Raw genomic sequence first — 16,274 nt, 5'->3', positions numbered from 1 at the left:
CCGAGCCCGTGCCCTAGAGCCTGTGAGCTGCAATTACTGAGCCCAAGTGCTGAACAACTACTGAAGCCTGCACGCCCCGGAGCCTGTGCTCTGCAACAAGACAAGCCCCTGCACTGCAACTAGAGAGCAGCCCCCGCTCTCTGCAACCAAAGAAGCCCGCACGCAACAACAAAGACCCAGCAAGCCAAAAAAAACATGTCTCCAGATATTACCACATGTAAGGGTATGGGGGCGGCAGCAACCTAGCCCCCCAGTTGAGACCCACTGAATAGGGAAATGGTGTTTTACCCTGAAAGGACACTGGAATCATGCAGGAGCTTAAAAATCCTGATGCCCAAGTTGTGCCCCAGATCTACTAGATCTGCAGGTGGGAACAAAGCATTGACATATTTCAAACAGACCTCAAATACTATACCTCCTGTGACTCCAGTGTGCAGCCAGAGTGAGAACCACTAACTTAGGGAGATGAAAAAACTAACAGTTACCAAGCACCTCTAAGATGCTGGGTATTTTACATACATCCCATTTGGACCTGTTTTTCTATTTAACTTGTGAGGAAATGGAATATCAGAAACATTAACAAACTTGTCCAAAAGCAGCAAAGGGCAATTTCAGTCCAAGGCTGAACTGAGTGGAAGACAAAGTCAAGAACTGGAGATGACAGGGACTTCCCTGATGGTCCAGTGGTTAAGACTCTGTGCTTCCAATACAGGGGGTGTGGGCTTGATCCCTGGTTGGGGAGCTAAGTTATCACATACCATGAGGTGTGGCCAAAAAAAAAAAAAATTGAGGGGTGACCCAAGAACTGGAGCAGAGAAACATCACTCGAAGTACTGGATGCAGTCTGAGGTTCAAGGAGTAAATAAGTGATTCTAAGTCTATCCAGCAAAGAAACCATTTTCTCTGCTCTTTATTGGAGTATAGTTGATTTACAAAGTTGTGCTAGTTTCAGGTATATAGCAAAGTGATTCAGTTATATATATACACATATATATGTATATATATATATTCTTTCCCAGAGCCTTTTCCCTTATAGTGAAAGTGAAAGCTGCTCAGTTGTGTCTGACTCTTTGCGACCCCATGTACTATAGCCCACCAGGCTTCTCTATCCATGGAATTCTCCAGGCAAGAATACTAGAGTGGGTTGCCATTTCCTTCTCCAGGGGATCTTCCTCACCCAGGGATCGAACCCAGGTCTCCCACATTGCAGGCGGATTCTTTACCATCTGAGCCACCAGGGAAGCCCTTCTCCCTTATAGGTTGTTACAAAATACTGACTAGAGTTCCCTGTGCCATACAGTAGGTCTCTGTGGTTTATTTTATATACAGCAGTGAGTATATGCTTATCCCTTCCCTTTCTCCCCTTGGTAACCATGTTTGCTTTCTGTTGTCTGTGGGCTTAACAGAAATCGTTTTCTGATTAGAATGAGATCATCACAGGGGAGATGCTGAACACACATGTTCACTGGTGTTTCTGTTTTTGTTCTGTTGGGAAAAGGCAGTTACTCCTAGAGAGACAGCTGACGGGGAGGGCAGAAGGACACACAACTAGAGTGATTAAGTTAAATCAGGTAGGCTTTTGATGTCTAAGAAGAAAGGTACAAATTTTTACACTTGAGTCAACATAATCCTAGAGGCTTCAGGCAGTGGGTGAAAGAGAAGACTGTTTTCTACTTAGCTGTTACAAGAAAAAGAAGAGTTTTGTTAAGCAGTCATTGATAAATACTTGAACCTTGGGATAACGAAGGGAAAATACGAATTAAAGGAAAATACGAATTAAGCTCTGCCATGCCAGATGCTTTATGTTTATTATCTTATTGAATCCTTACATAACTCTAAGAGATAGATAGGGAAAAAGTAGAAACAGTGACAGATTTTATTTTCTTGGGCTCCAAAGTCATGCAGATGGTAAATGCAGCCATGAAACTGAAAGTCACTTGCTCCTTGGAAGAAAAGCTATGACAAACCTAGACAGCATATTAAAAAGCAGAGACATCACTTTGGGGACAAAAGCCCATATAGTCAAAGCTATGGTTTTTCCAGTAGTCATATATGGATGTGAGAATAGGACCATAAAGAAGGCTGAGCACTGAAAGGTTGATGCTTTCAAACTGTGGTGTTGGAGAAGAATCTTGAGGGTCCCTTGGACAGCAAGGAGATCAAGTCAGTCACTCCTAAGGGAAATCAACTCTGAATGTTCACTGGAAGGACTGTTGCTGAATCTGAAGCTCCAATATTTTGGCCACCTGATGCAAAGAATGGGCTCAATGGAAAAGACCCTGATGCTGGGAAAAACTGAGGGTAGGAGAGGAGGAGAAGCAGACAACAGAGGATGAGATAGTTGGATGGCATTACCAACTCAACGGACATGAGTTTGGGCAAACCCCAGGAGATAGTGAAGGACAGGGAAGTCTGGCAAACTACAGTTTATGGGATTGCAAAGAGTTCGACACAACTTAGCAAGTGAACAGCAATGACAAAGAGATAGTGGTTTTGTATCTACTCTCTGTCACCATTGTCCATGAGCAAAGTTGCTTCAGTCGTGTTCCTTGCAATCCTATGGACTGTAGCCTGCCAGGCTCTTCTGTCCAGGGAATTCTCCAGGCAAGAATATTGGAGTGGGTTGCCATGCCTTCCTCCACGGCATCTTCCCAACCCAGGGATCAAACCCGGGTCTCCTACACTACAGGCAGATTCTTTACCATCTGAGCCACCAAGGACTCACAACGTATCTATAATAAGCAAATATTCATTAACTTGATACATATAAATTGACAAGGCATCCCTTGTGGTGTAGACAGTAAAGAATCTGCCTGCAATGCGGGAGACCCAGGTTTGACCCCTGAGTCACGAAGATCCTCTGGAGGAGGGCATGGCTCTCCTTATGCTCCTGCCTAGAGAATCCCATGGACAGAGGGGCCTGGTGGGCTACAGTCCATGGGGTCACAAAGAGACCCTGTACAGTGTCTACAGACATTGTAGAAAAAAAAAACAAGGGCAAGTTACAATGTAAGTTCTTATAAGTTAGCTAAAGAAAGTTCTTACTTTGATAAGAGGTATCCATCAGAATCCTTAGGAAACATCTATTAGAAACATTCTCATTGTCAAAAACATGATAAAGAAGTCCTCCATAAGTATGAGTGTCCCCCAAATTTTTAGAGGTCTAAGTCTCTAAGTGCAAAAACATAGGAAAGAAATAGGAGGTAGAATAATTCAAGGGAAGATAGCATTACTATTATTTACAGATGTCATGATTTTCCACCTAGAAAATTCACATTAAGTAATTGAAAGACTTTGAAAATTGTGAAGAGTCTAGCAAAGTATACAGGTACAAAATAAATACATAAAATAAACTGATTTAATACACACTATCATGACTAATTGGAAATGTAATGGAAATAAAGATCATATCTCATATTAGCAAAAACTATAAAACTGCCTAGGAATAAACCCATAAAACATAAGCAAAGTCTAGAGAAAAACATTTTAATAAAGAATATAAAATGGGGAGATATACTATGCACCTGAATCAAAAAAGTCAATATTGTGAAGACAAATTCTTCTTCAAATTAGTCTATAAGTTTATTGCACTTTCAATTAAAATCTCAACAGAAGTTTTATAGATTTTGACAAATTGATTTATAAAGTGTATGTAGAAAAAATGCACAAGAAGAACCAAGAAAATGCAGGAAAACACAAAGCACTTGGAAGGAGACAGAGAGTTGACCTACAAAAACATAAAAAAAATGAAACTACAGCAATGAAAAAGATATGGTAGTACAGCAGGAAGAGACAAATAGATCAACAGACCTGAGTTGTGAGAATTCACAGGTATATCTACAGATGTTTTAATTTAATAATGGCAGAGGTGTCCTTTCAAATTACTAAGGGAAATTTAAACAGCAGTGTTGGGACCACTGTCTATCTATTTGGAGAAAGACAGATCCCAACCTCATACTAAACTCCAAATTAATTCCAGATGGAGTAAACATTAAATACAAAAAATTAATCTAAAGGTAATAGGAGAAAATATTAGAGAATAGTTTATAATGTTGGAGGTGGACAGGTATTCCTGTGTAAGACAAAATTCACTAGCCATAAAAAGATGATTGATAGATTTGGCTAAAAATAGACTAAAATTTTCTCCACAGAATAACTGATATCATGACAACATGCTTATGGCAGAAAGTGAAGAACTAAAGAGCCTCTTGATGAAGGTGAAAGAGGACAGTGAAAAAGCTGGCTTAAATCTCAACATTCAGAAAACTAAGATCATGGCCTCTGGTCCCATCACTTCACGGCAAATGGATGGGAAAACAATGGCAACAGTGACAGATTTTATTTCCTTGGGTTCCAAAATCACTGCAGATGGTGAATGCAGCCATGAAATTAAAAGACACTTGCTCCTTGGAAGAAAAGCTATGACCAACCTAGACAGCATATTAAATAGCAGAGACATTACTTTGCCAACAAAGGCCTGTATAGTCAAAGCTATGGCTTTTCTAGTAGTCATGTATGGATGTGAGAGTTGGACCATAAAGAAGGCTGAGGGCTGAAGAATTGATGCTTCTGAACTGTGGTGTTGGAGAAGACTCTTGAGAGTCCGTTGGACTGCAAGGAGATCAAACCAGTCAACCCTAAAGGAAATCAGTCCCAAATATTTACTGGAAGGACTGATGCTGAAGTTGAAGCTCCAATACTTTGGCCACCTGATGCAAAGAGCTGACTCATTAGAAAAGACCCTGATGCTGGGAGAGACTGAAGATAGGAGGAGATGGGGACAACAGAAGATTAGATGGTTGGATGGCATCACCGACTCAATGGACATGAGTTTGAGCAAGCTCCTGGAGATGATGAAGGACAGGGAAGCCTGGCGTGCTGCAGTCCTGGGGTTGCAAATAATTGGGCAGGACTTAGTGACCAAACAACAACTGATACCATGCACAGAGTTGAAACACAAGATAAAGACTAATAAACATACACGAAGAGAATGGTTATTACTCGTAACATATATGAATTCTTAAAATCAGCAAGAAAACTACAAACACAACTCATAGCAAATTCATCAGAGTACAAATAACAAAAATGAGTGGTCAGGGAAATGGAAATAAAAATATATACTAAAAATTGAGTGTTGTTTAATCATTAAGTTGTGTCCTACTCTTTGTTACTCCATGGACTGTAGCCCACCATGCTCTTCTGTCCATGGGACTTCCCAGACAAGAATACTGGAGTAGGTTGCCACTGCCTCCTCCAGGGGATCTTCCCAACCCAGGGATTGAACCCATGTCTCCTGCATTGGCAGGTGGATTCTTTACCACTGAATCATCAGGGAAGCCCTAAAAATTAAGTACATTCATAATGTTCAATGTTGGTAAAGCTGTAGAGAAAGGGTTCTTTCATGAACTTTTGGTGGGGGTATAACTTGATACAAGTAAATCTGGAGAGGAATATTGCTTTCACAGTTTTAAGTGTTCATTCCATTTGATCTACAAATTCTATTTCTAGGGGTCTATCCTACAGAAGTATTTATGCAATATGAAATGTATTAGGATATCTATGAAAGCATTACATGTTAGAGAAGCTTTCTTCAGTTTTCTTCTCCAAAAATTTGCCATTTTCTTCTAAAAAGTCTTTTTCAGTTATTTTAGATTTTCATGCTATGGGCTTTTAAAAAGTGTCCATTTATGTTATTTTCAATTATCCATTGATATTAAAGACAAAAGCAGTGGGAAGGCTGCCTGAGAACTCTGTACACATTGGCCAAGCTTGTTACTAGACCACACTGTAGGAGATGGGGCACCAGCCCTAAGCAGCCCCTCTTCTCTTTCCAGAATGAATACCGAGGTCTTGGAGCACCAAGTCCCCTGCCCATACCCTTTTGGATGCCAGGGTATCCCAAATGTGTGTGCTGGCGTGCGTGTTCACATACCAGGGTTTTTCACTATTTCCTTGTTTGGCCACCCCATTCTCCCCGCCCACCCTTCATTTTACTTGCTGTCTCCCAGATTCACAGGCTCATGGGGCTCTGTATGCAGGTCAGCACCCCACCCCCCATCACAGTTCCCTCTGCTATCTAGGCTGTGACTTTCTCTGCTCTGTTAGTGAACTCTCTTCCGCTTACTTTTGAGACTCTGTTCCAGAAATTTGTTAAAATCATGAAATAGATGCACCCCTCCCCCTGCCACCCATATTTTTGGCGGTTATAGTTTACACCTTCTCTTATTCCTTTACTGTCATTTTGAAAAATCTTGGGAGGAGGGAAAAAAACTCATGCACTCAGTCTGTCATCTTGAACCACAAACCAAAAGCATTATTTGCAATATTAGAGCTACAGACAGTCTAAACATCCCTCAGTAGGAAAATTCTGAAATAAATGAGGTTGCGTCTATTGTATGGAATGCTCTTCATTAAAAAACTAATGAATTAGCTCTATATATATTGATAAGAAAAGATATCATGATATAACATTAAAATAAAGAAGCAAATTGAAGAAAGCATATATAATATCAATTTTAGAAAATATATATTTATTTGCACTTCCACTGAGGACTGGAGGGTATACACTAAACTGTTAAGAGTGGTCCTTCATCTCTGTCTTTATACTTGAAACCAGTGGATCAAGTGTGAGATTGGCATGGAGAAGGAATTTCATCTTTTTGCCCTACACCATGTGTATTACTCAAAACTTTTACAGTGTATATGGAGTAAGTCTTTAAGGTTAACTGTCATACAAAGGTGACATAGGTGTCATACAAAGGTGATGTATCACATTATTTACATACTCTAGTCTTTCCCACATTGAAAGCTGCTCAACTAATAAATTAAATAAAGGTGTACAAGTTACAGATGATCCATGATACTTGACTTGTATAATGCTGACCACTACTTTCACTGTTTTAAAATTTTTAAGAAAACATGCTTAAAAGTAAAGATATTAGCAGTTTATTTTTAAAAGCTTATAAATCTTCAAAAAATCCCTTCTAAGGCTCTAAGACAATGTAAGATGTTGGCAGATAGAACATGTCCTGTAGAATCAATTTTTGGTTGGTATGCTTTTATGTCTGATTTCTTAACTGTTATATAATGACATTAGTAAACTGAGCTGGCTGAACTATGCCAAACTTTGATATTTCAGCTAAAATAATTTCACAACATCTTATTAAGGAAGAGGCAAGTAATATAAAATGTCAGTCATTTTAATAAAATTAGATTTAACTTTTTATTTCCAAAGAGCAGGGTTCAGAATAACTCAAGTGGAAAAGGAGACTACATAGCTTACAATAGATACATTGGTTCTAAAGTATTTTCCATGAAAAAAAAAAAAAACCAAGACCTAGGAATCTGTAATCCACCAGCTAGTTTATATTTTGGAGCATGTGAAAAATTCAAATAAATACTGAAAAGTAGAGGTCAATTCTGTAGAACTTCATTGGTTTCCAACCTAAAATAAGACAGATAAACATCCTATCTCCTGAAATCTGTGTGTCATTAAAGGTTATGATCCCCCCAGCTTTGTTCAGAGAAATAGTAAGCATTTTGAGATGCTGAGCTGACCTGTACTCCCAGCTGCACATGGGCCAGTACCCCTTGCAAGTTATGGCAGGAACAGGGCCAGAACGCAGGCTTTCAGAATCTGAGTCCAACAGGTCCAGTTCTTGATGACCAAACCAACATTAGCCATAAACTCAGTCAGGTTGAATGCACCATCACTATTTATGTATTAGCCAAAGTTTTTGATAGATAAGACTCTTCTGTGAAGTTTTTTGGTCACACCACAAGGCATGGTTCTGTGACCAGGGAACAAACCCACACCCCCTGCAATAGAAGCATGATATCTTAATCACTGGACTGCCAGGGAAATCCCTTTTGTGATGTTTTCAATTTTTTAAAATTGAAATATAGTTGATTTACAATGTTATATAAGTTCTAAATATTTAATAGTGATTCAATATTTTTATGACTATACTCCATATAAAATTACCATAAAATATTATTCAAAAGGAATCGGGTGGAGAGGGAGGTGGGATGGGAGACCGGGATGGGGAATTCGTGTAACTCTATGGCTGATTCATATCAATGTATGACAAAACCCACTGTAAAAAAAAAAAAAATACTGGCTATATTCCTTGTGCTATACAATATATCCTTGTTGTTTATTTATTTTATACATAGTAGTTTGTATCTCTTGATCCCATACCCCTATCTTGGCCCTTCCCCTTTCCTCTCTCTGCTGGTAACCACTTGTTTTTTCTCTGTATTGAGGAAAGTAGGGAAAACCACTAGGTCATTCAGGTATGACCTAAATCAAATCCCTTGTGATTATACAGTGGAAGTGACAAATAGACTCAAGGGATTAGATCTGATAGACAGAGTGCCTGAAGAACCATGGACAGAGATTCGTAACATTATATAGGAGGTAGTGATCAAAACCATCCCCAAGAAAAAGAAATACAAAAAGGCAAAATAGTTGTCTGAGAAGGCCTTACAATTAGCTGAGAAAAGAAGAGAAGCAAAAGGCAAAGGAGAAAAGGAAAGATACATCCATCTGAATGCAGAGTTCCAAAAAACAGCAAGGAGAGATAAGAAAACCTTCTTAAGTGAACAACACAAAGAAATAGAGAAAAACAAAAGAATAGGAAAGACTAGAGATCTCCTCAAGAAAACTAGAGATACCAAGGGAACATTTCAAGCAAATATGAGCACAATAAAGGACAGAAACGGTTTGGACCTAACAGAAGCAGAAGATATTAAAAAGAGGTGGCAAGAATACACAGAAGAACTATACACAAAAGATCTTCATGACCCAGATAACCACGATGATGTGATCACTCACCTAGAGCCAGACATCCTGGAATGTGAAGTCAGGTGGGCCTTAGGAAGCATTACTACAAACAAGCTAGTGGAGGTGATGGAATTCCAGCTGAGCTATTTCAAATCCTAAAAGATGATGCTTTGAAAGTGCTGCACTCAATATGCCAGCAAATTTGGAAAACAGCAGTGGCCACAGGACTGGAAAATGTCAATTTCATTGGAATCCCAAAGAAAGGCAATGCCAAAGAGTGTTCAAATGACTGCACAATTGCACTCATTTCACAAGCTACAAGGTAATGTTCAAAATCCGTTGAGCTAGGCTTCAACAGTACATGAGCCAAGAAATTCCAGATGCACAAGCTGTATTTTTCTAAATATAGGAACCAGAGATCAAATGGCCAGCATCATTGGATCATAGAAAAAGCAAGGAAATTCCAGAAAAACATCTACTTCTGCTTCACTGACTATGCTAAAGTCTTTGACTGTGTGGATCAAACAAACTGTGGAAAATTCTTAAAGAGATGGGAATACCAGATCACCTTACTTGCCTCCTGAGAAACCTGTATGCAGGTCAAGAAGCAACAGTTAGAACCAGACATGGAACAATGGACTGGTTCAAAAATTGGGAATGGAATATGTCAAGGCTGTATATTGTCACCCTGCTTATTTAACTTACATGCAGAGTACATCATGTGAAATGTCAAGCTGGATGAAGCTCAAACTAGAATAAGACTGCCAGGAGAAATATCAATAAGCTCAGATATGAAGATGACACCACACTAATGGGAGAAAGTGCAGAGGAACTAAAGAGGCCATCTCTTGATGAAAGTGAAAGAGGAGAGTGAAAATGCTGGCTTAAACTCAACATTTAAAAAACAAAGTTCATGGAATCTGGTCCCATCACTTCATGGCAAATACATGGGGGAAAATACAGGAAAGAGTGACAGACTTTGTTTTCTTGGGCTCCAAAATCACTGTAGATGGTGACTGCAGTTATGAAATTAAAAGATGCTTGTCCTTGGAAGAAAAGCTATGACAAACCTTGACAGCGTATTAAAAAGCAGAGACATCACTTTGCCAACAAAGGTCTGTATAGTCAAAGTTATGGTTTTTCCAGTAGTCATGTATAGATGTGAGTTGGACCATAAAGAAGGCTGAGCACCGAAGAATTGATGCTTTCAAATTGTGGTGCTGGAGAAGATGTTGAGAGTCCCTTGGACAGCATGGAGATCAAACCAGTCAATCCTAAAGGCAACCAACCCTCAATAATCACTGAGAGGACTGATGCTGAAGCTGAAGCTCTAATTCTTTGGCCACCTGATGTGAAGAGCTGACTCATTGGAAAAGACTCTGATGCTGGGAAAAACTGAAGACAGGAAGAGAAGGCACGACAAAGGATGAGATGGTTGGATGGCATCACTGATTCAACAGACATGAGTTTGAACAAACTCGAGGAGATCCTGAAGGGCAGGGAAGCTTGGCTTGCCACAGTCCACAGGGTCACAAAGAGTTGGACACTACTTAATGGCTGAACAACAACAACAACAACAACATCTATGACAAAGGGGACAAGAACATACAATGGTGGAAAAGACAGTCTCTTCAAAAAGACAACTATGTAAAAGAATGAAACTAGAATATTTTCTCACACCATATGCAAAAGTAAACTCAAAATGGATTAAAGACCTTTAAGACCGGGAACCATAAAACTCCTAAAAGAAAACAGGCAGAACACTCTTTGACACAAATGCTAATAATATTTTTTGAATCTGCTTCCTAAGGCAAAAGAAACAAAAAAAAAAATAATAAACAAATGGGACCTAATAAAATATAAAAGCTTTTGCACAGCAAAGAAAACCATCAAGGAAACAAAAAGACAACCGATTAAAAACATTAACAAATGATATGACCAATAAGGGATTAATATTCAAAGCATATTACTAGCTCATACAACTCAATGTTAAGAAAACCAAAAGACCCAACTGAAAAATAGGCAGAAGACCTGAATAGACATTTCTCCAAAGTTTTTGAGTTTTAAATTTCACCTTTCACATCGCACTTCAATAATAATTCAACAACTGTAACTTCATCTTTTGTGAAGCAAGCAGAGAATGTCCAGTTTTAAAAGTCAGAAGACCATACATGGTAAAAACACTTGACGACTAAAGTACAATACATGTAGTACAATTACTATTATTAACTAAGCAAACAGCTTAGAATAAGTCATTTACATACTGTGGGTTTTCAAAAACCCTTTAAAAATGAGGTGATTAAACCATCTTCTTCAGCACTAATAATGCAGGTCCTTCTGTTTTCATGGAAATCTAGTTTCTATCTTTATCAAGTTTGGAGAGTCAGTCATTTAAAAAATTCCAAGTATTTCACAAGGCATGTCTGATTTTTATTACAAATAACTACAGGCCATTCAGGAAAACAATAGAGCAACTAAAAAAAGCTTGTTAAAGTTGTGCAGTTTTTAAAAGCATCTGATCTATTCCTTTCCTCTAAGTTGCCTCCTCTGCAGAACAAATGTATGCAGACAGCCTACTCAATTTTGTGCATCAAGTCAAATTTTTGTACAAAATGTAGTTTACACAGGTAGAAGTCACAAAACAAAAAACAAAACAAAACATCATTACTTGGAAAATTGTGAAGAACCTTACCATATAACTCTTTGAAAGATGTCTCAATGTTTAAAAATGTCAATTGTGAAATATAATCTTTGAAAAATTCAAAAATAGCTAGACAGACCTGTGCTCTAATAGCTTACACATAATCTCAAACAATTGCATGCAATTTAACTTTTAAAATATACAGACTTCACAGAACAGGAAATTTAGTAGAATAAGCGGAATAGATTAACAGCACACCTGTGATGAGAAAAAGACCATCCCATCCACTGCGCATTTTAAAAGAATTAATTTTACAGAAGGCAAATTAAATCTCAATGAAAAGGAAAGAAGAAGATGAAAGAGCCTCTTGAGTGATGCAGCTATGTCCTGAGTGATGCTTAAGTGCCATAAACACAAGCCCCTGTTCATCACGTCTGGAAACTTCTTTTACTCCCTTCTGCTCTTCTGTCTCACCGCCCCTCTGCCCATGTGGCATCATGTAACACTGCCATGGGCTGGATTTCTCACACACCCCACTGGTCACTGGCCGTAGGAAGTTGTACTTGATTTTCTGAATCACCTTTCCACTGATCCTGGGTACTCACATCCTCCTCTGCCTCCTCTTCATCTTTTTTAGGGAATTACTGTGGCTCAGTTGGTGAAGAATCTGCCTGCAATGCGGAAGACCTGGGTTCAATCTCTGGGTTGGGGAGATCCCCTGGAGAAGGGAATGGCTACCCACTCCAGTATTCAGGCCTGGAGAATCCCATGGACTGCAAGGTTCATGGGGTCACAGAGAGTCGGAGACGACTGAGGGACTTTCACTTTCACGGAATTTGTTTCCACGAAGCTTGGAGATACTGACAAGCTCTCTGAGACAAAAGAGATTGAACATTTGTCAGCTGCTAACAAGTGCCAGGGGCTCTGTGGGGTCCTGAATATTTGTTATCCTATGGATTCTCATGAATACTTAAGAGAGCAAGATTCTAGGTGAAAACACTGGGACTCTGAGAGTAGCTTCCATTCAGACAGCTGGTGGGTGTTCTCCCAGGTTATCTATTTTAACTTCAGAAGGCACAGCTTAAAAACCACTTACTGGTTAGAACTAATTCGATTCAGGCAAAGTACGAAAAACTACGCCAAGCTCACAAAAAGTGGCACTGTTGGTGCATTTGAACACAATCACACTTAAAATCATCCCTTGAAGAACGTTTTCCATTCGAGGAACAGAATATTTATGAAGATTTGTTCTTTTAATAGTACCAAAGAAAGCAGACAAAAAGACTATTTTTTTTTGCAAATAGAAATAATGCAGCAAACTACTCATGGGGAACCTAGGCCTATTGCTACTTTGGTGGATTCTGGGTTTGCCAGAGCAAATGTAACAGTTTTTCCACTTTAATTGGATTTATTTCCGAGTCCCATTTGCCATCCCTTCCTCCTCCCACCAATAAAACCAAAGGAAGTTAATTTTAGATGCATTTGCCCGGGTGGAGAAGGACAAGCTGCAGTATCTGGAGCTCTCAGGTTTGGAGTTATCTTCTGGGGTGATCGTGGTATTTGAACTTTATAAAATTCATGCTCTCTCAGTTGCTGCAGCCATTGACTACTGCCTGATGAACCAGAACCGCTCATAGGTATTATTACTTGGTAGATGCTTGGAGACAGACTGCCAGGATTCAAATCCCAGCTCCACCTCTTCCTTGCTTCGACTTTGTCAAACTACATAAATGCCCTGTGACTGTCTTCTTGTGTATGAAATGGGGAGGGGAATAGCTCCTATCCCCCGGGGCTTTGAGAGGGTTCAATGAATTAATACCCGTAAAACACCAACAATAATATCTGGCACATAGTCTGTGCTATTTAAATTCCTATTAGATAACTAATTAAAGAATAAAAATGTATATTGCTATTCATTAAATGATTTTTAAAAATTGCTTTCCTTATACTATTTTGCCAACTGATTAGTCCATGTTTACATGAATTAGAATTGCTAAAAATTAACTTGCAGGACCTGATTTGCTTGGCATAAAATCAGACAGGAACCCAGAAGGAAGACACAACAAATATCTCCATTTGTGGGAAGATGGGTTAAAAATAGTGTCCCATTATTGATGATATTGCCCCAAATGATCGTTGAGGGGTTCTGCAACTGTCCTGAAGATGCACACATACTGTTGCCCCAGGCTGATGAAGCAGAAAGAAGAGAAAAATGCCTTTTGCCTTAGATCCCTGCAGAGCGAGAGTCTGGACAGATGATCGACTGCCCCATCCCCCTGAAATTCCAACAGAAAAAGACTGGCGGATCTCCGGGCTTTTCAAAGATCTTCCCTCATTTCAGAGAAACAAAGTAGACCATTCTCAACTTCACAACATTATTTCTCTTGGAAGGAACAAAGGCTGGTTTAAACATGTAGATATTAAACATTTCCTTCCAAGAAAGACCTTCTTACTTTCTCCATCTCATTCAAGGGGACACAAGGTGGCACTTTGGCATTCTCCAGTGACACCTTCTATGTGTCCACGGACCTCTGGACACTGTCGTGCCACCATCCTGGAAGGAATAAAGCACCTGAGAGCGACAGATGGTTTCCTCCGGAAAAAAGCCAAGCTTACCCAAATAGTTGTTGCTCTTGTACATCTCAGTGATGTTGATCTTTGTGGCTCCTTGGGGAATCTCCACAACGCGGTGGTAGCCCAGGCTGGTGAGGGCATGCTTAAACACACCCGACACGACCTGGCAGCCCGTGTTGTCGCCTCCGCACACCCCGCACTTGTCCACGACTTTGTCGGAGCCTAGGTAGTCATCACAGCCAATGCTCTGCAAAGAGGTGGAAAACAAGACTCTTGTAGCGTGTGTCAGGAGGTCCCAGGGACGAAGGGGACAGGGGTCCACTGAGGGAGGATCTGTTGGTGGGTCTTGAACTGACTGTGTTCCTGCCCCCATCCAGCTCCTGCAGATGAGCGAGTTCCTCCTGCCTTTCACTCAACGGAATTTTACTGAGCGCCTACGCTGGGCAAAGAACTTCTTTTCTAGGTATGTGCAAAATGTACATTGTGGTGGCGAGGTGGGGGTCACAGGTAGTAAAATGAAAGTGTTAGTCGCTCAGTCAGTCCAACTCCTTGCGCTCTATGGACTATATCCCACCAGGCTCCTCTGTCCATGGGACTCTCCAGGCAAGAATACTGGAGTGGGTTGTTATTTCCTTCTCTAGGGGATCTTCCCAACTCAGGGATCAAACTCAGGTCTCCTGCATTGCAGGCAAATTCTTTACAGTCTGAGCCCCTGTAGTAAACAAATAAGTAAAACAAGCACAGCTGGTGGTAATAAATGATCAAGAGAAAAATAACACAGGGAAAATGAATAAGGAGGATGTGGGGGTTGGACATTTATTTACACAGGTTAGACACTGAAGTTGTCCTGAAAACCCATCCCCCACTAGAAGAATTTGGGACCATGATAAGCGCGATAAGCACCTAAAACTGGGGTCTGTCCCCACATCTTCTGTTCTAAATGACAGATGATACAAACACTTAGCCAAGAACCCCCCAAAGTAGTGTTCTCAGGCCATGTTTCTTATGAAATTAAATCAAATTGTTTAAGATCTGGATCCCTGCTGGTCTCTGAAACATGGAGCAGTAGGACTTCTGCTTGGCTCTTCCAAAGCATTTTTTCCAGGGCAGAAGGGTACTGGAAAGCAAGTGACAGAAACATCAGTAAACTGGATGATATGCATCTGAATAACAGGATAGTCTGTGTAAAGGCAGTCTCCCATCAGGGTTTAAAGGAAATCTGACCTTCTTGCATTTCCTCCCTTGAAGAACCTTTCCATTATTCATCCCAAGATCTTTTTGCTTTATCTTTCCGCTACCTACTCATGTATCTCTTAGGGCAATTAAACCTTAGGATAGAATGGAATGATTTTCACAGAATCCTTTTCCACTGCTGATTCCATAGGACTCACATTCATGTATCCTGAATTTAAAGTTAGGATGTGTGCTCTGCACAGAGAAGTTTCTGTCACAATTCTGCGGGCAGACAGAAGTGAGCTGATTGCAGTTTGGACAATGAAATATCGGGATGACAGTATTTATTTCACTGGGCTAAGGGGATTGGAAATGACACTTGAATTAGAATGATACTCTACAACTTGACAGACATTTGCTGAATCACAGGACTGTGACGGTTCTGGAATTCTAAGAGCAGTCATCAAACCTCCACCTCAGGGGCAAAGTGATCAGCAAACCATTCAAAGTCCACCTTGGATTTTGTTAAACAATCCTGGGTGTGTTCATGTGGGTCCTAAAGGTTCAATCTTATAGACAGAGTCAAATCAAAAGGTGTTCATTCTCTCCCAGCCCAATGCCAACTTCGTGTTTTGACTGACATCTCTCTGCAGGCACTGTACATCGGCATTATTACTTCCATATTCCTGCGTGCACATTAGTCCATCAACGATAACTGGTCTTTCTTCACAAATAGCTTCTCTGTAAAACATTATTTCTGACAATAACAGAACATCATCTCAGTATGTTCCTACATATCCCATTAACCTTTCAAAATGCCATGTTTCTTATGTATTTCTCCTCCCTCAAATAGTTCCTGCCCTCACCCCATGCACATTGTAGCAGAAAAATAAGGAAAATGCTTTCCGTGCGTGATTTCTATCCTGCACCCCTGCTTGGGGTTCTCCTTTGCTTTCAAACAAGCAAAAAAAAAGAAAAACAAAAACCCACCATCAGAAAAAAGTTTGGGAAAGTAGATCCCACTTTGCTAAAGAAAGATGCTAACTGAATTAAGGAGATGCTTCCGATGGTCACTGATGGGGAGATGAACAGAGAAGCTGG

At 40.0% G+C, this 16,274-nt stretch overlaps 1 protein-coding gene across 3 annotated transcripts in view; it reads right to left on the bottom strand.

Moving 5' to 3' along the window:
- THSD4 (thrombospondin type 1 domain containing 4) overlaps nt 1–16,274 on the bottom strand; it is a 630,546-nt gene that overhangs the window by 94,196 nt on the left and 520,076 nt on the right. For all 3 annotated transcript variants that reach the window (XM_065940121.1, XM_065940122.1, XM_065940123.1), the window contains one exon: nt 14,043–14,247. In XM_065940121.1, coding sequence (XP_065796193.1) covers nt 14,043–14,247 — 205 coding nt within the window. The remainder of the gene's footprint in view (nt 1–14,042; nt 14,248–16,274) is intronic.

This window comes from Muntiacus reevesi, chromosome 7 (assembly GCF_963930625.1).
Source record: "Muntiacus reevesi chromosome 7, mMunRee1.1, whole genome shotgun sequence".
NCBI classification, from domain to species: Eukaryota; Metazoa; Chordata; class Mammalia; order Artiodactyla; family Cervidae; genus Muntiacus; species Muntiacus reevesi.
This window is presented reverse-complemented; position numbering and strand designations above follow the sequence as displayed.